The sequence below is a fragment of the Haliaeetus leucocephalus genome, unplaced genomic scaffold (genome assembly GCF_000737465.1).
Source record: "Haliaeetus leucocephalus isolate CR32 unplaced genomic scaffold, Haliaeetus_leucocephalus-4.0 Scaffold428, whole genome shotgun sequence".
Classification (NCBI taxonomy): domain Eukaryota; kingdom Metazoa; phylum Chordata; class Aves; order Accipitriformes; family Accipitridae; genus Haliaeetus; species Haliaeetus leucocephalus.
The window spans coordinates 1,524,047-1,549,215 of record NW_010972864.1 but is presented as its reverse complement, the minus strand read 5'-3'; the positions used below and the strand labels follow the sequence as shown (position 1 = coordinate 1,549,215).

General features: G+C 39.3%; 1 protein-coding gene across 1 annotated transcript in view; it reads left to right on the top strand.

The window, feature by feature from the left end:
• TMEM241 (transmembrane protein 241) overlaps nt 1-25,169 on the top strand; it is a 47,517-nt gene that overhangs the window by 123 nt on the left and 22,225 nt on the right. The window contains exons 2-10 of the mRNA XM_010574407.1: nt 2,335-2,381; nt 4,957-5,034; nt 9,390-9,471; nt 12,704-12,781; nt 14,166-14,191; nt 15,636-15,687; nt 16,853-16,901; nt 18,935-18,980; nt 19,975-20,010. Coding sequence (XP_010572709.1) covers nt 2,335-2,381; nt 4,957-5,034; nt 9,390-9,471; nt 12,704-12,781; nt 14,166-14,191; nt 15,636-15,687; nt 16,853-16,901; nt 18,935-18,980; nt 19,975-20,010 — 494 coding nt within the window. The remainder of the gene's footprint in view (nt 1-2,334; nt 2,382-4,956; nt 5,035-9,389; nt 9,472-12,703; nt 12,782-14,165; nt 14,192-15,635; nt 15,688-16,852; nt 16,902-18,934; nt 18,981-19,974; nt 20,011-25,169) is intronic.

Here is a 25,169-nt window from a genome sequence, read left to right as displayed (position 1 = left end):
GGGGCCGGGGCCGGGCGAGGCGGAGGGAAATGCGGGGGCGCTGGGCAGTTGATCCGCTGTGGCAGGAGCCGCGCCTGAGAGGGCGAGGTAAGTGCGGAGGGACCCAGGAGAAGGTGGAGGAGGAGGGACGGTGCCCTCTGCTTGCCTTGCCCTGCTGAGGGAGAGCCGCCGGGTCAGCTCCTCCCGGAGGAGGGCTACCCCACGAGCGACACCCCCCACCCCCCCGCGTTTCAGCCCAAAGGCCCACCGCCGCCCTCCTCCAGCGTGCCCTGGAAATTGAGAATGCAGCTGTCTTCCACCGGTCTCGTTTTAGTCAGTGTGTGACATCGTTACCTTGCCACGACATAACGCGTTTCAGTACTGGCAGATTGAGGAGAGTAAAGGGCTGACATTACGTTATTCAAGTGAATGAAATGTTAGTTATAGAGGCAGAAATTAGGCTGCTTTGAAAGCATCAGTGATGCTGAATATATTTCATTATTGGGTACCTAGCAACCACTGAATGCACAGTCATTCCCAAAAGAAGATCTGTTAACTGGAACAATAATACCAAGTATCCAAGGGAAAAATGTGATATATTCAAAGTCTTACAGCAGTAGTGAAACAAACATTAACTCCCAGTTGTTAACTTTGACAGTTTAATTAACCTGCAAATTGAGGACAAGAAGTCTGTTTTCCACTGTTCAACTTAATCACCTGTTGGTATTGCTGAAATGCCTAAGCAGAAGTAGGCTGAAGATGGCTAAGTTGTGAATAAAATTCTATAGTTTAAATGTAGTTTGAAGTAGTTTTTTCACTCTCGGAGGAAGAGATAGAGTAATCACTCCTTGCTGCCCTATTTATCAGGGAGTGTGTCTGTGTTTCTGGTGCAGGTTTCTGAAAGAAAAGATGTTTTTGAAGCAATCAGGGTATGGAGATCCTGGGGGGGGGGGGGTATTAGAGGAAAGCAGCATTTCAGAGGTGAAAATTAAATCTCTTCTCAGCGTTGGCCACTGGTTTCTGTTCCAAGGTACACTTGCCTTTAAGGATGACCAGAAGTAGACTGAAGTCCAGATGTGAAGCAAAGTGCGTAGGGAGAGAGAATATACTTGATTTGACAGACTGCTAGGAGCAGTGATTAATAAAACAGAAAGGGGCTAGAAGAGCTGCCAGATTGCTTTATGCATTGTGAAAGGTTCTTGGCTTCACTATACTTGAGAAGAAGTTGGAAGGACTTTGACATAGGGTCTCCATTTTCAAATCTGAATGTAGGTTTTAGTGTAATAAAGTTAAAAATAACCAGAATATAGACCTTCCAGTTGTTGCAGGTGGTATGTAAATGCAAGAGGGGGTATGGACATGTGCAGGTAAATCATCCTGATTTAAAACCTGTGTGGCTGTTCTGACACAGGTATGTGTAACATGACCCACTGTGAATCAACAAGCCTTGTCTCTGTATATTGATGCCAGCTTCTTAGCGACACCCCCCCCCTCCCCCCCACCTAAAAACTGGACCTTGCAAAGTGCTCAGCACAGTTTCCTCTCTCTGTTGAAAGCTTTCAGCTTCTCCTTTTTCCATCGACAGCTTCTGCTGGCTCCTGGAAGGAATGGCAGATACCTTTCCTTTCCTCTGAGGAAGCTTCAGTCATACTTCTCCTTTGCAGAAATAGTGTTTATAGACTTAATTATGGGAAGTTGTTAGATCCTGATATATGTATCGAAAGGCATATGTATTTCTGCCTCATATTTGCATATATACATATATAGTGGGAAAAGACACTAGCATCCATATGTGCAGACTCTGACAAAGCATGCTAAAGCAATGATGCAGGCGCTTCGCTTTTTTACCCTGTACATTACATCTCCAAAGGGCTTTATGGACTACTTAATATTTTACACATAATGGTGTATAAACAGAAAGTTAGGTCTCTAAGATGAATTAATCAGAAGACAATTATGTTAAGATTATTGGTCTTGGTTGTGCCAAAGGTTGCCCCTGGGGTATGATATGATTTTAATTGACAAGTGCTGGTGTCTTTTTGTTCCTGTTAATCCTTTTCCCATTCGGTGTGATGCATGTAGTGTGCTCAGAAAGTGAAAGAGCAATTCAGAAGGTGGCCTTCTCTCCATCGTTCACTGTGTCCGCTCCATACTTCATGTACTTCAGCATCTGCTACCTTCCGCAGTGACTGGGACAGCATTCTGGTGTGGGAAGAGAAATTACCAAAGTTTTTTTTCTTTTTATTTTTCTTCATTTTGGTAGAAACTTTTTGTGTTTTGTTGCTCTTGTGATTGTTTGTTAATGTTGTAAGCTGTAGGTGTTTGATGTCCATTAATTTGGTGTTTGTTTTCCAGTATGTCCTGTCTGTCCTGAAATTTACCTACCCTACCCTTTTTCAAGGGTAAGTACCGTTTTAAGAATACAGTTGTTTGAAAAATGACTTTAATCAGTAAACATCTTGCTATTCCGTGCTGAAGCTAACTTTAGTACCTCTTGTCATTACTGGCTTTTGCTTTCTAGAGAACATACTTCATGAAGCCTTAGTAAAGCATTCATTAATGTGTCTTGGTTTTCAATTATCATGGTGGTGATGTAATTAAGATATATAGACTCCATAATTTCTCATTTTTCTGAAAGTCTTACACTTCAGCATAGGAAGGTAGCAATTATAGTACAGCCTGTCTTCTTTGGAAATGGCAGTCATGGGTAATGTGCTGTTGTGATGTATTCTTTCACTATGCTAATGAAAACCAACCTTAAACCCATCTTTAGGCATACACAAATACCATGTTGCTTATTTTCATGCTTAGCCTTTGTTGTAACTCTGCATCACAAATCACTATTATATCTTAATGATTGTAATGAGAAATCTAATGTTTTGTCAAGCGTCCATATATACCATCAGTGCTGTTAATAATTTGTGAGACATTTAGTGAAAATCTGGCCTCTGTGAGTTAAAACTTCCCGCATTTGTTCTTTTGAGGTAATGGTAAAATCTGCAGACGCTGGATGTCTTTAATTCCTCTACTGCTGCTTAGCATGGCTTATATTCTTGCCTGATTTGCAGCCTCAGGATTGTGACCAACTCTAGGAATAATTGCCTTGGGAATCTCCATTTTCTTTGAGCGTACTTGGTTCTATTAAATATGCAACACACACACAGACTGTCTCTTGGACAAGGCTTTTATCGTATGGGGAAAGGGTTTTGGGTAATGTATGTGAAATACAAGTGTGGTAAATCAACAGTAAAAAAGCGTATTTCAACAGCAGGCAACTGCCTTATGGTATCTGTGTTACCACAGTTATTTCCTTTTTCTATAATTTGGAAATGCATCTCAGCATCTTAATATTTTTCCATAAGTTCTGGATTTTAAAAGTGACCTTTCCTTGAAAATTATTAAGTGGCTCGGATGCACTTTCATTTAGAGGTATGACAGATGAGCAAAGGAGGAAAAGAATGTTATTCTCAGTTCATGCTGTTATTGTTCGTTGTCATTGTTTTTGTTCCCTATATAATCTAAGACTATATTGCATAGTGCTAAGCATCTGGAACTGTTAGTAACTTCAACTTCTGTCCTTAAAACCTGAGACAAGAGGAAATTCTTCCCAATAAAGTTGATGGGAATTCATCACTGGCTTGGAATAGAGCACAGTCAAGCCTGCAGCAAATATCAGGGATACCTGGCTTTTAAGCTCTTGCATCCCCCTCATCTAAAAAAGATTAAGTGAGCTGTGGTAGTAGCACTGAGTATTTGTCATACCCATGTGGACAATGAGCTTGGTCTTCTCTGACACTGTCCAACTGTATGTAATACTGCATAGAGTGAATGTTTATTTGCATATGTGTGAGAGATTTTAAATAATTCCTTAAATGCATTGCAATGAATGGGAATAATAAATAAAACCACTTCTATACCTGTTACAGATGTTAATGTGATTTAACACTGTAATACAGTATCTCTGAACTATGCTAGATGTTCAAGGATTTTCACCCAAGAAACATGAAACACTTCTCTGAAAACCACTAGCTTAAGGAATAAGGAAGCTAATAACTTTTTTAAAGCTTTAAAAAAAAAAAATATCAGTGTGCATCACTACTCATTTTAAGTTACCTGCAAGCATTTCTAAGGCCTTACATACTATTTCCATAATAGACTGAGGAACACCTTTGTGGTAAGATAAGTCATTAGATAGGTACGTCAGTGCAGAATGTATGTAATTTTTATATACCTTTTTAATGAGAAAACCACAGTATTGTGCTTTATATGAAAGGTTATCTGGCTGTAAAGGTGTTTTCTCTAGAGGCTCTGAATCAGAGCCTCATGCAGCATAATGATGTTATTGTTGATGACACTTCACTTCGCGCTTGCTACACAAAATGTAGCGGGGGGGGGAAGACAGTCTGAATTCGAGGGAGTTTGTCATCTAAGCCTAATGTGAATAACCATGGGAAGTCATAGAGCTGATGTTTGAAACTACTAGGACTACATACGTTATCCTAAGGGCTTATTACTTCAGCCGAAGCGAGTCTTTGAATCCTGAAATCATGTTTATTTGTTCTAACAATAACAGTTTATATATGAAAAGATACTCATCTCTTGTCACAAACCCTGCCTCACTTGCATCTTCAGATCATCATGGCTGTAACATCACTATTATTATTGTAAACCTTGTGTGGGAAGAGATGATAAAATGGGGATTCTGTAATGTGACTAAGGTAATTGTGGTAGATGGTAATTTACAAAACATTTGAAACAAGAGGTGGAAGAACCGGAGTACTAGAAAGTGTGGAGGAAATGAAGGCTGACAAAAATGAAAGATTTGAAGAGGAATAGTGGCATCCCTGGAAACCTAGGGAAATGGTAGATAACTAGAGTCATGGGTGTGCTGTGAGAAATTCTGTGGATTCTAAGGTCATGGTCCACATGGTTAAAAAGGACAAACGATTCAGAGATGCTGTTTTGTTTCTATTTCAGGTGGCAGACATTAGTGGGTGGACTTCTGCTTCATGTCTCCTGGAAGCTGGGCTGGGTAGAGATAAATTTGTGTTCAAGGTACTGTGAGGTTTTCAGTATTTGCTAAATACTTATTTTCTGTAGCTGGGTTATGGCATAGTTAAGTTGGTTGTGGAAGTAACTAACTTGCGAAAATATAAGTAGTGGGGGGGGTGTGTATGTGTTCTGCTCCACAGGTTGGGGAGAGATCTTGTGTTTTAGTCTAATGAATGTTTAATGACACGGACTTCAACTGATTACTAATACAAAGTGGATTCAATTTAACCTTGGTAAGACAATCAAAAAAGCATAGCCTCTAGTGAAAACTATAAGGATAATTTATCCAACCATCTGACCACATCTCTTCCCTGGATTATTTTATAGTATTACAAGAGAAACCTTGGTAACGTTAGTTAAGAGCACTGACATACCCTTCCCCAAAACCTCAGTGCAGTGAAGTCCACAAATGTGATCTGCCTTTTTCTCTAAGAAGTGTGTCCCATAAATGAGACTCATCCACCCTTGTCTAACTGTAGCATTTATAACTGCACAGCAAGAGCAGCCATTGCAGTACAGGATTGGTATAATAATCAGACTCCAAATTAAAAAGTGCTTTGTAGACAAAGGTCATCTGCTTGAACTGAGTGTGACGGCAACTCAGAAGAGTCATCCAGCATACTGTACTGTGCTCAGGTGGATCCATTCTGTGCTATGGAATGTAGCATATCTTTTATTTTGCAAAATGTTATAATTTAGAAGATATGTGCCCACAGCAATTGTTGAACCTCCATCGCTGGAGGTATTCAGAACCTTACTGGACAATGACCTGAGTAATGTGACTTAACTCTGAAGCTGGGGAGGATTGGACTAGATGATTGCCAGAGTTCCCTTCTACTGTAACTTTTTTCAGTGATTCTGTATTAGCAAGTGACAGCTGATGAATTTTCTGTTTAGGATTCCAACAGTTGACTTGCTAAACTGAATCTCCTCATTTGGAATGAAATCCTGCATGTATGTCAGAAGAACCAGGCTAAGTTCTATTTTAATGTCCATGCAAGTGACTACATCACCACTGAAACTTAAGTCAAATTGTAAATGGAAACAGAATTTAACTTCCTGTCTTTTATCTGCAGTGTAGATAAAATGAAGATATTGGTTTAAAAGCTGTCAATGATATTGGTAGAGGCAGGATTAGGGTCCAAACCTTCCTTTAGCGGCAGTTACTGATATTATTATCAAATGTATATTGTTTATGCAGATTTTGTCTTCACAGAAGAATCTAAAGGACAAAGGAATACAGCCATCAGTAATGTCCTTTTTAGTTCAACTTTTTGTCACTAGATGATTACTTTTGCTTTAAATCATGAAATTAAAAAAGTTGAATCTTTTTTTCCAGCCTGGAAAAGATATTTTCGTTTTTTCAAAACTTGGACGACATTAAAGAAAATACTGAACAAGAACCATTTTCTGTTGTTGAAGAGGATGTTTTTATCTGAAAAAAGTTTTGGTGAAAAATTAGTTCGTGTTTTGACTTCAGGCCACTAGATGTCAGCACACGATAGGAAAAGTGATTATATCTTCAGAAACCTCTTTATTAGTTTAGCTAATGCAAAATGCCTTTTCTAGAATAGACCTAATGAAATTACCAGAATTAATTTACATGTTTTGGCTATAATTCAACCAACCACCTAAGCATGAGTTTAAATCTGTCTTTCTTCAGAAGAATTAGGCACATGCTTTAATGCTTTGCTGAGCTGGACTTGTAGCATGTATCTCCTATATTAAAAAACAGCCAACCACCAAACACCCCCCTGGCCCAACCAACCAACCAACTCCCCAACAAACAAACATAATGTCTCAAAGCTTCTGTCTACCACTTCCTCTCAAGCTCTTTCCCCCTCCAAAGGTGAAGACATTTCCCTCCCTCTTACAGAATATTGGTCTCTGAATCTATCTGGGCTTGTTTGGGGGTTTTTTTGGTGTATGTGTAGGATACTTAAGAATACCACATCCAGTCCCCAGTCTTGTCATGCTTCAAATAATAAACTGCTACTAATTTGTTTGTTTATTTCCACAAAGTTTCAGTATTTCTGTCATGTGGACTGATCTTATATGCTTTCTGAGCCAGTTCAGGTTATCCCAAAGTGTCTCAGTAAAATAATTTTATTACATAGAGATCATCACCCTTTGTCTAAAGTCAGGAGTACTAGCTCCACAATGAAGACCAAATAAAAATGTATTTCTTAGAGTAATTTGTCTTAGATTTTTGGGGATATCCTGCTTTTCATCTGCTTCCCCCCAGTATTCCCAGCTGTAAGGGACTCTGTCACCACCATCGTTGCTTCTAAAGGGTGAATGGTGACTGTTTGCAAAATCTGTATCCAAAGCAAGGGCCCTGTGGAGTGCAGAGGAATATGTGTAGCACATGCATAATGCTTCCAGTGCTGTGATCTGCCACCCAGCTTCTGCCTAACCTCTGTAGGCACATAAGTCCTCTGTGTTCTAGTTGGCATTTCTTGTAGTGCTGAATTTTCCCCGCAGCTAAGCAGCAGCTCAGAGCCTTGCTTAAACCAAAGCTCCAAAGTGTGGTTTAGGGGAAGCTACCCATTGACTTGAGTGGGCTTTGGAACTAGCCTTACAACCACAAGCTCATCAGTTCTTTTATGTCACTGAGCTTTCCAGGTTTGCATGTATATCACTGTATTGCCAACATAAGAAGCTACTAATTGGTTCAAGACAGATTGTTGGTGCTGACATGTTACATCAAATATCCATGCATTCTTTTTCAGTCCTGATATTCCCACTTGGCAGCATAAAATTCTACCCTTACATCATGGAAAAAGCATCTGAAGTCCTTTTCCATTGTACTTCACAGTATTGCATTGGAGGTGAAGATATATTTGGGATTCCTAGAATTTAGTGGTGGGGAACATGAAAGAGTGTTATGTTCTAAATGAAAATTCAGTTTCCATCATGTGTTCCTTTGATCTTTCCAGCCCTCCTTTCTTTTATTTCCTCCCCCTTTCTTCCATTTGTGGCAGTTCCAATAGGGTGGGGGTATTTTTGTTGGTGTCTGATGTGAACTTGTTGGTAATGAGGTATGACAGTTTTAGATCCTGGTCTTGGTAAAATTCCAGTTGAAGTCAATAACCTTAAAAGGAACAGTGTTTTTATAAAAAATGGTGGTGACTACCCCCAAAAACCAGAGCAAATATTTATGCCAGTGAAAAGATCTAAAGATTTTTCTATTTTCATTACCCTGGGTTTTTGATCAAGTATCTTAGGAAATTATGTATTAAAAAAAAAAAAGAAACATGATGTTTAGGGTTTTTTCCTTGTCTGTGTTTACATGAATCTTTAAGCATGTTTTAAGGCTGTTCTGATTTCATCATTTAGAGGTCTGTTTTTCTTGTGTTCCATCAAATATGGTAGTGTAGCGGTACCTATAATTATCTTTTAACTCTTACATACTAGTTGGAAGTGTAATCCAAATTAAGGAACTACAAGCAGTTTGGTTTCATTTTGAGAACCAGCATTATTCACTGACATTTTCTTGAATTTAGTTCAAAGCTTGGGAAGAGTGAATGGGGGTAGCAGTGTCTTCAGTCCTGGGAAGCCTTTGGATCAGGCCTTTAGATCACTGCTGCTCCTTTCTTCCCTTGCTCAAAATGTTACGTTATTGTCTCTGAAATTTACCACCTACCGATCCCTTTTTCCCCTTAAGTACCAAGATCAAAAAGGAAAAGTGTGAATTCTGAAGCCCCTTCTCAGAATTGAAACCTGACCCTACTGCAATAACCATAGCTAAAAAAATATCAGATCAATCTGTGATGATTTCATTCCTCCATTAGTTGTCAAACTGCCTCTAGGAGTTTGGCTTAGTCAAAGGAATATCATTAGGAAATCTCAAGAGACAGGCTCCCACAGAGACAATCTGATCTTTAGGAAGAATCTCTTTGTAAATCTGGCTGAGAAATGAATGTGTGGGTGGGCAAGTGTATTTGTACATAGTGAAAATGTGTGCTGTCTGTGCAAGTACACCATTTTATGCCTTTATTTGTCAGTTTTTCTTCCTTTTACAGTGCATCAAGGAAATTAGTTGAAATTTCTCTCCCTTAAAACCAATAGGAGTAATTGCTATGAAACAAACAACTTTGCAGGGAGAGGAGCCAGGGAAAGAGTAAAAGAAAGAAAATATATCTGCAGATATCTCCTCTCTGGGATCAGATGAAGTGATTAATTTCTGTCTCAGATTTCTTTACTACATGGAAGGAATACTGAACAATGAATTTAATATGCACACCTTTGAAATATATGTACATATATACATGTTATTATATTCCTTGCAGGCAACTGTTGCTGACTGTATGTAAACAGAATGTGGTGAAGTAATGGGGTTTTAATTGTTTTCACAGGTCTGAAATCCTGTCATGGCTTCCTGCTTCAGTACTGTTTGTTGGCATTATTTATGCTGGCTCTAGGGCACTGTCTAGATTGGTAAGAAACACACAAGTAGAAGTCAGTTCTTTATTACCTCTACTTTATGAACAAAGAACGTTCCCTTCATATAAGGTGTTTAATGCTGTTCCTGGGTTGGGGGGAAAGAAGGGAGGAGGGGTTTAAATAATACATACATTGTTAATGGTGCTAGAGCAGCAGTCCAATCCTATGAAGTGTAGAGTAGTATCAAAAAGCACTTCTGTGACAGTCCAAAGCACTCAGCATCCCTCCAGAGTACTCAGTGTTTTGCAGAACAGATCTTCAGTGGTCTGAGTTGTGCAAGTAGGGAAGAAGCTGAAGCAGATACTAGCTGTAACTTTGCAAAAGGGGGAATGGGGCTGTGGAATCTGTGGGAAATCCTTCCAGGAAAATGGTGAAGACCATTTCAGTGAGAGGCTTTTGATGCTTTACAGGATTTGAAAAAATAAATTGAAAGTTGGAAAGAGATTATGGGTAGGGTTAGATTAATCAGTTTTATCATCCATTTGAATCACAGTAACCTACCAAATGTTTAGAGGATATCAAATCTGCTTTCCTTGAAGTTGAATGCTTTTTACTTAAATGATACAGTTATTAAAAAAAAAAAAAAAAGGGAGTGACATGAATTTTTAAAAAACAGCAATGTCTTACTGCTGTTATGCAGTCTGCAAGGCCAGATTCTGCCCTAGTTCCCTTCTGCATTTTGTCAATGCATCTTAATCTAATTCCAGAGACAGCTCGCTCCTGCCAGCTCCTAAACCCCAAGAAGGATCAAAAGGGAATTTTTGACAAGATTCTGCTTGTAGTGATCTCTTGAACATCCCGGTGGAGAGGTAGGGCAGAAAAGGACAGAAGGTCTCTGTTCTCACAAACAAGGCTGGGGGCCTCATCTTGGACCCAAGTGACCTTTGCAAAGCAGAGGCCTGTGCTCAGAAGCCCCATGCCTCCAGATTAGCTCTGTCTCAGGGTGATTGCATTTACTTCCTCTTGGTTCTTTGTCAAAGCAAGTTCTGTTGGGCTTCCCTGGTGTAAACTGAGCAAAGATCCCTAAGGAGAGGCCTGTCTGGAAACAGCAATAAAGCCTTGGCAGCAGCATGTTTTCTGCCTGCTTACCTGAGAGGTGGACTAGGTATGAAAGACATCCTCTTTGCTATTTCTTCTTACTTCCTAGTCGTCCTGTAAGTTACCTTGTTTCCCTCCTGTCCCTGCTCTGGTCCTTCAAGAATGAGATGCACTGGAGTGGTAGAGGGGCTGTGAATGGTTTTGATTTGTATCCCAAACCTTTCTTAAGGAGCATCTCCCATTTCTGAATGGCTTTTTGTTGTATATGAATGGGGATTTAGAGGCCTAATTCTGTGGCCATTTTAGGAGGAAAGACAAAAGGACGAGTAGCATTAGGCCATAGTTACTGTGTAATGCCTTGTACTGGGGCTAAATTCAATCCTACATAGAAGCTTTACTTACAATAACTTTGCGTACAACAATTTTATGACACAGTGAGAAGGAAAATGGACTCTTCCAAACTCGCGCCTGAATTGGCTTATCTCAGCAGTGTATTTGAATTTGGGTTTATTCCTAAAGCAGAAATTACATGCACTTTTTTGATCAAAGCCAGGGAGACCCATTTTCAAACACTCCTGTATACTGGCAGGGCTACAATCTTAATATCTGTTTGTGCCTCACTCTAGAGGTGCTGGCAGTCTCCCCTGCCCAGGAGTTCAGGGCTGGAACTGGAGGAGGACTGCTTAGCTCTGGACTGTGATACATTAACAGAAGTATGCAGAGCTGCGAGGGGAGGTTTGTACAGAGTCTATTCACCCTGCCTGCCCAACCAGTAAACCTTTCTTTTCGTAAGCATTAAGCCCACTCACAAATTTAAGAAATACATCAAAGACAATAGACATATGGAGAAGGTTAACTGGGCTAGGCAAACTGGAGCCATTGTTGGCTCCAAAACACATTTGGAAGAGCCAAAAGCAGGCGGGAGGAAAGAAAAACCCAATAAATTGGCTTCACAAAAGGAAGAATGTAAATTCTGCTGTCAACTTTCCTTGTGTATAGTTATTTCTTGTATTTCCTATTACTGTGTCAGGCTCAGGATGCTTTTGTTAGATACTTACGGTTTTATGTTCTCAGTTGTCGAGGAACAGGGTTGAGAATTGGTTTTCAGAATTGGTGAGGCTGAGACTGACAACTTCATGCCAGTTGTGTTTGTGTGATTTTCATTCCTTGCTAATTTAGAGGTGTTAAAAGTTATCTTGGTGTAACTGTTGTGTTTATGGATCCACCCAAGTTGTCATTATGACTTAAAATGTTTAATTAGCGATGCTTATCCAGCTTTATGGGAATTAAAAGAAAAATCCAGAAAATACAGATTTCTGAATACAAAGTAAAATTTAAGAGATATTTGCTGCTTATATCACCTGACATTTAAAAGGCATGGACATCACTGAGAAATTAACTCATTCTCTACTCATGTGATTTAAATAGTATACACAAGTGGGGAAATACTGCTTCCTAAAACTGCCTTAGTCTTTAGATTATCTTAATCGGAGCAGAGAATTGCTTCTGTTTCAACTGTCTTAGAGACCATGGATCTGATTTGGCGGAAGTACTATGAACCACTAATTCTGGTTGGGTTTGCCTGGGGCAATGGGTGTTTGATTCATTATTGTTATCATTGGGGTTTGTTTCTTAATGATTTCATGTTGGGATGGTGTCCAGATACCTCAGTGGGTATAATTTCAACATCACTTGTGTATGAACTTCTACATTTCTACCCTAATTTCGGGCAGCTCTTCCTAACAGTAACTGAAAGCAATCACCTAAAATCATCTTGCCTATAATGCTGTTGCTAGGAGTCACACTGTATTCTTAGTACCAGTAGACAGAGATCGGAAAACTAATGAGAACTGTTTATTGTGAAGGCTGCAGATATTTGAACAGAAAGGCAAAACTAGAGGCAGAATCCTGGAGTAAATCTCACTGAGGTAGCTGTGTACAAATAAACTGACTGCGCACTCAAAAGTGGGAGAAGAAGCAAGCAGAGTCTACAATTAAAGATGCCTGTGCCATGTAATAGTGACTGGAATGGGTCTAAGTCCCTTTTAGGAGATGTGGCATGGGTTTACGCTTAAAAAACAAAACCAAACCACAAACGTGGGACAGCTGTCCCTAAGATGAGTGCCCCTTCCTATGTATGTCATTGTTCGGGGTTGATTTGGGCATTTTTGTTCTCTCCCAATGGCAGCCAATCCCGGTGTTCCTCACTGTTCATAACGCGGCAGAAGTTATAACCTGTGGGTTCCAGAAGTTTGTGCAGAAAGAGGTAATCGATATGTTAATTGATACATTCAAGGTACCTTCTGCCCTATAATTGCCCTATAACAAGACACCTAATTTCTTTTAATATGGGCATTAGTGCCATGTGCTTTTTTAGTCTTGCTGTGATAGCTAGTCATTAATGAGACCCAGAGAGAGCTTTGCTGTTGACAAGTACCTATATTGATGTTTTCTTTTGCTCTTTTCCCCTTTAGTTGATGAAACACTGTGTATCGACAGTTTTATCTGCATTTTTAAGACTGGCTGGGTCCTGCTTGTTTTTTCCTTCTGAAAATTAATATCGCCTCTCTCTCACGCCCCACGTAAGAATCTCATTGTTTGAGCTGAGAGGGAGGAGGACTGGGTCCTTAGATCTAACCAGTATAATATATCTAGTATTTGATGTATTGTATGATTATAGACAGATCACATCTCCACATGAAATGCAGGAAAAAGTGCATTTTTTAATTTGTTTTGAATGCTTGAGAATCTGTCCCAAGACCTATTAAAGTCAGGAGAGTAATTCCTGCTCCCTTTAGTAAGAGCTGGGTTTGTTTCTCACAAACTGCATTGGGGATCCTTCTTTTTAGGCTATGAAATGCTTTTCTAATTGACCAGAGAGCTGCTGTGTGAGGTAACACTGGGAAATCATTCATCACAAAGTCGTTTCTGCAGTGGCCCCTGGCTTGCTGTCAAGGGATCTTCCATTCACTACCTCTGTTGTGTATATAGAAGACAAATAAATGGCCCATGTTTGCTACTCCTAACAAACTGAAGAGGTCACTGAGATTATGCCTAAGGGACATAGCAGTGTGTACCATGGCATGTCCCTGTGGTATTGTCCTCTGATCAGTGTCCCTGTCAAAGTGTTTCATATTTTCCTTCTAGCTCACGTTTATGTCTCCTCTCTTTGAAAACAAAAGCACTATGGACAAGGATAATGCAAACACAGGTCTTGCTGGAAAGCTTCAGGAGAATAATTTTGGACCAAAGGATTGGGAAACGCTCATGAGTTTACACCAAGACTGTTTTGGCTGGGGTAGTACCTAATTAATTAAGAATACTTAATATAGTTTTGGTATAGTTCAAGCTAAGTTTGAGGACCAGGTATAGAGTTCGTGTCTGGTTTTGGGTTTACCTGCTGGCGAGTAATCTGAAAATAAAAATCAAGTTGAAGTAGGCTAATCTGTAGTCCTGGTTCTTTTTTTCAAACTAAATTTACTAAGCAGTGCTCAAACCTAATGGGCTGTTTAATGTTGCTCACTGGATTTTTAATGTGTTTGGTGCAGTAAGATCAGCTGTCATCACTTTCCTGTTTTTGGAAGGGGAAAGCACTATTTCACCATTTTTATTTCTAAATTTAAATTTTTTTAATCATTCTTTTTTTACAGCAGACCTCTCATCTGAAAGTCTGTAGGTAAGCTTTTAAAACTGCTCAGATTCAGATTCAGACTTGTTTTGGCTCCAGCTTCTGTATTTGGTTCAGATAATGGCACACCAAAACAATGAAGAATGTAAGGCACATTCCCGTGGGCGGTGAGCCTAAATTGCAACATAGGAGTAATTAAATATTTTTAAAATGTATTTTCTTTTATTTTTTTAACAGTTGCTTGAATAGATACATTTTTTTCCTCTGTATAAAAATAAAAAAGCCAGAAGGCCAGTCTTCTGAATAACAAAGCAGTGCTTGTAAGTATGTTTTTGGAAAGGAGATAGAAATCAGGTTTGAAGTTCCAGTGGTTAATCTTAAACAGTAAGAGAAAGATAATTAATGTGATAGAAAATAGCTAAAAATGCTTTTCCTAAGAAAGAAAAGGTGAATGATATCCAGTTCTGCTAGAATCGTTCATATTAAGCTACACAACCTACCAGCCCTCGTTGGCCCTAGTTGTTTAGGCTTCAAAAAGGAGATAGAAAGGGACAAACAGAAGTCAGCCAGTCATGTGTTAAAAGTTTCATTCTTCCCCACCATCACCTTGAAGAACACATATTTGCTGTCTTCCACATTCTGTAATCTTTTAGCTGTACTTAGAGTAGGTAATGTTGGGTTATTATTTAGTGTACTTAGAGGCACCATTTTCCTAAGTTCTTCCTGTTTTTTCCTATTATCTGACTTACTGTGGCCTTATTTTCACCACTGAATTATTGTCAAGGATACCAGGTTTTTTATCATCTTTATTCTGTCTTTTCCTATGCCCCTAGAGAGTGAGAAAGTAAGCTGCAAAAGCAAATGTTTGTTATTATTAATAGTGACAGAAATTCTGTCCACAGAAATTCCACATCAGTGTATTCAGTGTAGCCTGTAGAAATACTGACTCAGCCACAGGTTAAGAATTTATTTAGTCCAAGCCAGTGGACCAGGGGGTGACTTGTGCTGTCCTTAAGCCATTTTTAGTGTAATACCACTCACTCCCACTTTGCTGTGTGTTCTGGAGTTACACCATAACTTTTAATGGAGTCACCTTTGCTGGAATTGTTGTAATAGGCAATTCACCTTAATGAAAGGACTTTTTGGTAGCCATTCAAAGCCAGAAATTGATTGATTTTGGCTTTCTGAAGCAGCCTAGGGAAGCCAGATCGCAAGTGAAGAATAATATTCCCTACCAAAAAACTTGTTTTCATCACTGCTGAGATATTTTGTGCTGCTTCTCTTCTCATACAACTTCGCTGTGTATGACTTACAAAGAATGTATGATGTAAAACTTAATTTTGGTGGCAGAAATTACTTTTAAAATATGGAATAAAAATTAAACAAATGAAATATCAGTGTAAAATTGAGTGGAATTGCCTATACTTTGCTGAGAGTACAAATCCAGCTTACGAGCTTTTGGTCTTGTTTGGTTCTTTTCTCTTCTCCACAGTGTGCTGTTCCTCCTGCTAGCAGCAGTGTGCCTTCCTTTATGTGACACACAGGTGAGCTCTGCTTTGTAAAACAGCTCTAGTTAGACCTTGATGTTTGACACCTTGTTGACATATGAGGGATGCAGCTTTTACTTGCAAGCTAGGGTGGGATTCCTGTGAAGGAATTGTAAATGCTGCCTATTGCTGTGTTGTAGTCTTGCTGGTTTTAATGCATGTGCTTCATGGTAAAACCTCTGAGCAGTGCGGACATACAGCTCTTTGGTGAAGGTGGTGGCTGGAGAAACCACGGTTTAACTTCTTACAGGGCTTAGAGCAAATCACTTAGGTTTGAATTAACTGCATGTACTTTCAGGAAGTTCCTAAATTAGCTTTATAATCACTTGACACGCTTTCTGTAGCTACTGGAGAAAGGAGATACCTCAAGAAAGTGCTCAGTCCAGCAAAGATCTATTCCTTGGAGGTGCTTTTCTCTTTTGGAGACTTAGGAAGGCCTCTTCCTTGTTTTAGATACTTTAGGTAATATCTGAAGTCAGGTGGGATGAATCTGTGAACTTGTCTGGATGCATCTGATTAAATGTAGCCATCAGAAGTGTTCCACCTGTGCTGGCTCCCTTGATAGTCCGTTGTGCAGAGCAGGAACTTGTGGTGTATAATTCACCTCCCCTGAAAGCAGGCATCTAAAATGTGCCACGTGAATTCCTCTCAAAAATGTTTATTTTTCCCCATTGATTGTGAAGAGAGCCTACCTTGCTCAGACACAGATGTCTGTTTAAAGGACTCTTTTGGATACTCTGTGGTTAGTTGGAGCCTTGGGGAGAGAGACTGCTTAGCTGCTGCTGGGGCTGAGAGGGGAAAGGAGACAAGACAAAAACCTTAGTGATGTTCCTCTGATCCTCTTGCCCCTCCCTGACTGCCAATACAAGACTAAACAGACTGGGGTCCATATGCTCAGATTGTTTTAAATGGTGTACATATCTGAAAGAAATAGAGCTACTCTCGCCAAGACTAGCTGAGAGCCTGGGTAGCTGGCATATGCCAGGTCTCTAAGTGGGACAGGAAAAACTTCGGTCTTCCTAGTCTTCTTCAGCTGTCTTCTCTTTCTTTGTAGCATAGCTCCCACTCGCTGTACTTGCTTTGTGAAGCTAACTTCAGGGAAATAGTGATACGTATGTTTACATGAACATGCTTTTATTTATGTAGATGTTCTTTATTGCAGTTTGATCCAAACGGTTATTTATGGGCTCTAATTCACTTGATCTGTGTTGGTAAGTAATTTTCTTTTGGAAAAAAAATTAGGAAGAGTAAATGTGTTGGAGAAATCAGCTTTATTATGAAGTTACTGGTATTTAAGGTTCTTGATTTAAGAAACACTTAGAATGAAGAAGCTCAGTAAATATAAGAAAGTGCATTGCTTTTATAGCTTTTACATTGAAAACTACAACAGAATAAACTAGATATTGCAGTCAGTTAACAGTGGATGAGAAAATGGACATACAATTTTAATTGACACTAAGCTTTTCTAGGAGTTTCTGACGGTTGCCTACTAAGAGACACTTCTTTCTGAGGGGAGAAGAAACATAAAAAACCCCAAGCAATAACTTGTAGTTGGAGCTTTATTGCACACACTGATTTTATTTAAAAACTGACAAAAAATATTACATTCTAAAATATCATGGAATATGCTCCCAGAGGAATGATGTAGAAATGGTGGGGTTTTTTATGCAGTCATATGCATTTTTAAAAAATTTTAACCATGAGTTGCATAACCTGTCAGGTTTTCTCTTGTCTTTTTCAGACTAAACATTGATTTGGATAAATCGTAACTCTTTCCTGAAAAGCTAGAAACAGTTAGACCCAGAAAATCTGAAGAAAACAAGAGTAGTAATTTTTAACTAGGAGATTGTGTCTTTTGGAACATTAAGCTAGATAATAAGGGACTTGTATTTGGTTCTTAGCTGTCCTATAGACTTAGTGAGTGACTCATTCATGTGTTAAGTCTTGTCAGCAAATTAGCATGATTCCTTCTTTATTTTGTCTATTCATACTGTAAAATTTTCAGGGCAGAGGTAATGTGTTTATATGCATTTGTGTCTAGGGAGGTCTAGAGATCGCATTCTAAAATGTTGTTAACATACAAATAAGAAATAGTATAATTATTTTTTTTCCTTTAGGAAATGTTATATGGTAAACATTTGCTCATTTAGATAAAACAAAAAGCTAAGGATTTTTCACTTCAAATACTTGTTTGCTGTAATGAGTGATGTTATTGCTTTCTCAAAGCCAAGAGGTCTCATTTGTAAAGCAGTGCTAGGCCATGGAGGTGGAAAACTGCTTAGAGAGTCTTCAGGAGGCCTCTTCTGTGTGCTTGAAACGTGTAGGAAGTGCCAACATAATGTTTATGCTCAAAATATAGCTCCTTTCCATTTCTCTTGTTTTTGAGAGAAAGTTGTTGATACAAACGGTTGAGATTTTTTTTGTGTAATGAGATTTCTTATCAGCTGACACAGAATAAAGATGCTGTAAGAAAGGACAAACAGATGAACTAACATAACACAGGGTTATTCAAGACAGAGCATTAGAGAAAGGACATGTGTTCTACCCTTCAGCTTGTCTAACGAGGCAGAATCGAGGACTCCTATTACATAGTGTTCTACTGGATTTGCTTTTCATGTTCTGGTTTTCTTTGTGAATCAAAAAAAACCCCAAAGCCTTGAAGAAAGGGTCTGAAAAAATACAGCCTGAAGCTGTATTGTTCCTCCCTTGAGTGCTTAAAGCTTTTCCCAGAATAGAAATGGGAGCTAACCAAGAGGTGGGTAGGTCAAGAATGTAAAGAACCTGGATGCCGTAGAGCTGAGAGAACTCTAAACAGGAAAGATGGCTCAGAGCCAATAGCTGTAGGGGTCTACATAGATGAACACATCATAGAAGTTACCCAGAAAATGGGGTGGGCTGAAGAACCCATTCTGAGATGCTTTTCTTTACGTATTTACACACACATGTGTACACACACACACACTCACACACACTCCTTTGCAGCTAGCCGTGAGCTAGTTGTCTCTTTTACAGAAGGAGTAGCAGAAACAAATAGCATGACAGTACTCTGAGATGATAACACTTTTGAAAACCATTAATTTGAAGTGATAGGTTCATTTTACTCATGGTTTAGATGTCCTTTGTGCCATGTTGCTAAACTGTAATTCAGAAGGGTTCCACGTCTGCTGGTACCATGGCCAAACAAGCCGTTGTTTGTCAGAATGATTGCAGGTTATGGCAATGACACATGTCATTTCAATTACAGGGGCTTACAAAGTATTTCACAAGTTATGGAAACCTAGCTCTTTAAGGTAATGTGTTTTCATATTCTTTTAAAAAGAAAGAGATTGCTATCAAAGAGGGTTAGAGACACTTCTGTGTAGCAGTCAGGTAAACTTTAGGGATCTCTACATTATCAGCATGGGCTGGGCCACTCTTGCTTAATCGTTAATGACTTTTCTTGCAAGGGAAGCCTTATTTATTGTTGATAACAATAGCATGTGGTTATTGATAGTTATACTGCTAACTCAAACACTGAATTAGTTTTAAACAGTGTATTATCAAAGGGTGATGACTCAGTCCTGGAAACAGAACCCCTAATTACTGGCATAGGCATTAAGAGGAAATGTTAGTTTGTGTTAGTCTTGAAAGCTGCATGGTTTGAATCTGTCAGTATCTCCCTTTGCGACACAGTCTCAGAAGTGTTTAGCAGCTGGTGACTTGCCACAGGACTGGAATGGCTGAGTACCTTAAAAACCTTGAAACCTTCCGCTAATCCCATGTGCGTGTTAGAACTTCAGCCAGACAATAGTTGTTTTGAAAGCAGGTGGCTTACATGTTCACAGCGTCCATAATATGCAGTTGTCTGTAAGGATGGAGGTGGATATGTTGCCACTGCATATTATGTATATGTACATAATACATGCGTGTATAGAATATGGGTATGGCCATTTATTTCAAAACTATTTTCCATCTCTGTTTAAAGGGTCTAAATTTTAGTCAGTCTCACTTTTATCTTCACTTTAAATGAGACTCCCACTGACATAGTAACAACAGAAATAATGTGTAAATTAATATGCTGATTAATGTATTGATAATATTGTAATAGTAATAGGTTGTGGTTCGAATGTATATAATTATAATGTAATGTTAGTATTACCTAATTATAACATTGTGTCACGTATTATATAATACTAATATTATGTAATATTACAGTGTTATAATACTACTTAATATACTGATCTTTTATACCAAACGAACTGCATTACTAAAAGAAGACCTTTTTTTCTTTCCCTCCTCTCCCAGTGATCTGGACCAACAGTACATCAACTATGTATTCAGGTAAAATGAATAAGCCTTTGATACACCATAGCTGGCTTTATGTGGTATATGTTTTCATTTTCAACCATGGCTTGTTTAGGAAACCCATAGCTACCACTACTTAAATGTATTTATTTAGCAGGACTTTCACTGGAAGAACAGTGCTAAGCTGAATGGCTTAGCAGCTGAATTTTTTGGGCTCTGGTTATAGGTGGACATGCCAATATACACCTGGGGAGGTAACGAGGTGTTAATTATGAATATTTTAATCACCGTATGCACAAGTGATATATCATTTCCAGAAATAATATTTACAGAGTAACTCCCTGGCAATACCCCACTTCAGAAAATAAAAGTTGTACAAAATTGCCAGAAGGGGAGGTAGTGATTACAAAAGTACAAAGTGCAAAGCACGTGAGCAGTAACTGATTAGTGGGATTGAGTAATTGAGACCTTCAGTTGTTTTTCTGATTTGGAGATATAAAAGTGGGTTGTTATTTTGTAGTTAGTGAAAGAGCCCGAGTCACTGATGAGACTCCCCTGTGTTTTTTTTATTATTAAAAAAAAAAAAACAACCCCCAAAACCAGTCCTTTCCTTAAAGAGCCATATAAGCCAGAACATTCGGTATGCATGGCTTCTGCTAGATTAGAGACTTTACTAGATCCTCCTCCATCCATAATCACATCTTGTATATGTTGACCTCTTTTATTGGAATGGTAGCTAAAGTTGTATGGGAACACTATGGAGTACAGATACTAAGTTCTAAGAAAGGATGGTCAAAAGGAATGAAAGGGAGCAGAAGTTAGGAAAAAGCATAACAAAAGTGAAGTTGTGTTTGTCCATTTGGTTAGAGGGATGTGTGCTCTGGTCTGACCACGTTAAGATACTTGATAGGAACACAACAGGGACTCCAGTGTAGGACAGTTACTTAACTTCAATTCCCATTTATCTTGTGAGCATCATCAGCATGATAATACTGTGTATCTCTTTCTATCTTAGTTCAATCAAATCTCCTGTTTCCATAAATAAGTAATGCAGGCCTCTGATTTTGCATTTGTATGATTCCAGTGTCTATTTACCAGGGTCCCATGCATTGACAATATCTGAATATCAGTTTGCTTTAAGTTGGCTCTTGTTTAAGCCAATTGTTTTCCAACTACAATGAAGTGCAAAGCAAATCAATTTTACTCAAAGAAGGTAGTTGTGTTTATTGAAACTGTTTTGAAGAATTAGTCATGGAACTTGCAGATAGGCTGCTGAGTGCAGAAATAACCCATGAAGTCTTGAATGAGCTGCAGCTATTTGTCTGTGTTGAAGGGAGAGTCATGAAACAAGCTGTAAAATCAATTGATTTTTCATTTGGCACCTGCCTAACTATGGCTCTCAGTTGTAATGTTAATTGAAAACTACATCTGGGCCTGAACCTTTAAATTCAGATTTTGGATGAAGGTCTTAATTTTGCAGTTTTGATTGAAAAGTCAGAGCTGGGTTCCTGCTCTGTTAGTTGATGGTATCCTTTGAAGTCTATGAAGTTGTGTCCAGCAGAGAGCAGGAGTTCCACATTACATGGAAACTATGATTATTGATTTAGAGGCTTTTGAAAGGGAGAAACTTTTGCTAAGGAACTGTGAGGTGCAGTGGCATGTATTTTAAAACTGTTCTTTAAAAAAAAAAACAACACCAAAACAAAACAACAATGGAATTGTGCAAATTGGAAGATGGCTTTTTTTAGCATCTGCTTAAAAGCAAAAATGTGTTATCAAAGCTTGCAAAGATTTTCACCATTAAGGGGCTGAAAGGTCAGTGTAGCTTGTGAGATGATGGTGCAAAACAATTGCTGGAAAACAGGTGGCTTAGAGGAGGTAGAAGACTGGATGCATATTTGTTTGGGTTGGGTCTGTGGATATCTGTATGTCTGTGGATCTATACATGTATGCATGTATGTATTTCTATGTGTTAGAGAAGCTTGCAGTCCATAGCATTTGGACCTCAACTTGTCTAGGGAAAACAAACAGTACCATGGACAATGGGATAAGTGACATCTGATTTTTTTTAGAGTTTTGCTTTGTCATGATGTTTGAAAGGGTGTGAAATTTGGTGGAAGCTCTCTGCTTGTTTGAGACCTCCATGATGTGCTACTGCTGTGAAGGTCCTCCAGTGTCTAATGGGGCTGAAATCTTTCTGCTGCAGAAGGCAGTGGCAGAGTTTGTTTCTTTGTGAGACCTCTGCACATGTAGTTATCTTGGAGATGACTGCCACTTCCCGAGTTTGGATGAAGCTGGTCAGCATGTTTTAGAGCTATGTAGAGCTATGTATGTATGTGTACATGCAGCTTTATTGCACAAGCTTAATTTCTGTAGAAAACAGTCAAAAGTATTTTTAAATCACACTGAGTAGAGGGCATTTTACTCTGAACGTTCTCTGAACGAGTGCTAACTCTTCATGGGCAGTTCTGGGTCAGAATTATTGTAAACACGTGCTTATCTCTGACAGAGGGTGCCCAGAACTACATTTTGTGATTTAGCAGGCCTTAAGGTATATGCTGCTTCCTCTACTTGAGGCTTCTTGAGGACTGTTTCAGCCATGACAGGATCCCAGTTCCATCTCCAGAACAGGACAATCTAATGTGTACCAGTGGTCTTGTCTGTAGAAAATTATTCTATGATTTATGAAGCAACTTGCTAATGTGGTATCAGTGCAACTTTATCCTCTTCGCACTATTATCAATAAGCCTTTATAGCTCATTATTTCTAACCTAGATCAGACAGCTGACATGCAGCTCTGTGAGGAAAAGAAAGCAGCTGTGTGGGCACAGCCAGATAGTGTTTAGAATCGTAGGATCGTTTAGGTTGGAAAAGGCCCTTAAGATCATTGCATCCAGCCACAAACCTAACACTACCAAGCCCACCACTGAACCATGTGCCTAAGCACCATGTGACTAAACCACTTCCCTGGGCAGCCTGTTCCTGTGCTTGATAACCCTTTTGGTGAAGAAATTTTTCCTAATATGTAGGAAAATATAGGAAAGTGTATAGGTTTGTTACAATAGAGGCTGTTCAAAGTGTTTCTGTTTGGTACAAAAGCACAGTTGTACTCTGAGTGTAGAGACTGTGTGGATAGAGCAGATTAGAAGTTCTGCCCCAAGCTACTGGATGTTAGAATGTACCAATATGTTAGATTAAAAGTATATATATTTAGATTAAAAAGAAATATTTACTGTATTGGCTCTGTTGGATACTTCCAGAGGTGTGGCTGAAATTAGCAAAGTCTCCTAACATATGCTGTCCCTACATGCCATGCACTGTTTCTTGTTTTAAATCTGGAACAGTTCGGGAGGGGAGAACATCTTAAAAAAATGTACATGAACAGGAGCTTTCCAGAACCAAACAGATCTGAAGAAATATTTGCTGATGTTGAAAGTGTGGCGTTATTCTCACTTCATCACTTACAGCATGATTATTCAATGGCTTTTTAAAAGGGACCCAGATAAGGAACAACTGTAGGAGGGAAAGCAGAGTTGTGCTGTGCAGAGAAGGGAGGGGTGATGTTGCTTCTGAGTGCCCAACCCCATCCTGTTCATCCATCTCCCTTGCGTATAAGCATGTGGGGCAGGGAGGGGGAGGAAGAGAAGAGGGGAAATATACTTCCAAGAACCTCCCTCTAATCCTCCAGTCTTCTTCCCACCACCTTTTTTTACTGCAGTATTGTATTTCCCTGCACTCTGACTTCTGCATTAGTGTTCTACTTCTTAGTGGTTTTTCCAGTAATCTTGCATTTTCTTTTATTCCTTTCCAGTCCCCCACTTTTTACCAAGGAGGGAGCCAGATTTCTACCCCCTAGCTAGCTGGCAATGGGTAGTGTGAGGGAGGTAGTAGTAATGTCTACCTGGCATGTTGAGGGATACATAACGTGTCTTAGAAGTGGGTCGTGGCTCATCTTAGGCTTTCTCCTATGCTGAGGCAGGTCGAGATATGTTACTTCTTGTGGAGAACCTGGAAGAAAGTTTCAGTACATCACAGTGTCTGTAACTGTCTGATATTCATTCACAAAGGCATGCCAGATAGCCTAGCAGTCACTAGTGAGGAGAAAACAAAGACTTATAGCGGGAGAGTTTCAAATGGTGAATAAATGTCACTGACAACAGTGTGAGGTAAAGGCTCTACTCTATGCAGCTAAACTACATGTGGCTTCTGGAATAGCTGCTAATCTGTCACTTTTGTGAATTAAAAAAGCTGCAGTAGATTTTCTGCAATAAGGAAAGGGCAGCTTTGCAGGCATAAATTGCTGTTCTTGCTGACAAAACCTCTTTTTAGCCAGAAAGAAAACCACGGGTGACCTAGGCCTCAGTATTGAGTACGGAGATAAAAAAGAGGAGCAGAGAAATCCGGCACAGGGATTTTGTTTTTCCTGCAGCCTCATGTCCGGGCTGTCCTGCTGGAAACCTCTGAATCCCTAATCTGGTTTTACAACATCATTGTGTCTTTTCTACTGATGTTCTGTTCTGAGCAGAGTTACAGTACAGCTTTAATGCCATCTAACCCATTTGCCTTAACCTGCCCCGCACTTCACAAAGGTTTTGTTTTCCTCCTATGTTTTCTTTGGATCGAGGCCTGGGATGTCTGGTAGGGTTATCAATTCCTCTTGGTTGCAGAAGGAAGTTTCTTTCTGAGTATTTCCCAATCTCACTGGTTTTTTTTTTGTTTGTTTAAAAATTAATAATGCAAAAAACAGAAGTGGAGAAACATGACTTAGTCATAATTCTCATCACTGTTGATACAGTTTCACTTGCCCTGCCAGTCTTCTGTTTTCTATGTTATTCAGTCAAAAGCAATAGGCCTTTGCTTCCTTTTCTCTCTTTACCAGGAAACTGAGGAATTGGGCCTGTTTATTGTGAATTCCTCTTGGCATCCCATGTGGGGAGGAGGGGTGGGGGGAATTGCCTACTGTAAGTGACCTGCTTTGCCTTGTTTAATATCTTTGTGACAAGATATTTTAAAAACATATATAAATATTGACAACGTGAACATACTGTACAAGCTGATGCCTTTCAAAGACTTTGTATAAGATGTTAAGCCTAAAACACCTGCCTGCCTGTCACTCGTGAACTGTTTCCTCTTTCAGCCTGTTGTCTTCCATGGCTGATTTCAGTGTCAAGCTTCTCCCCAGGGCTTCCCTGGCC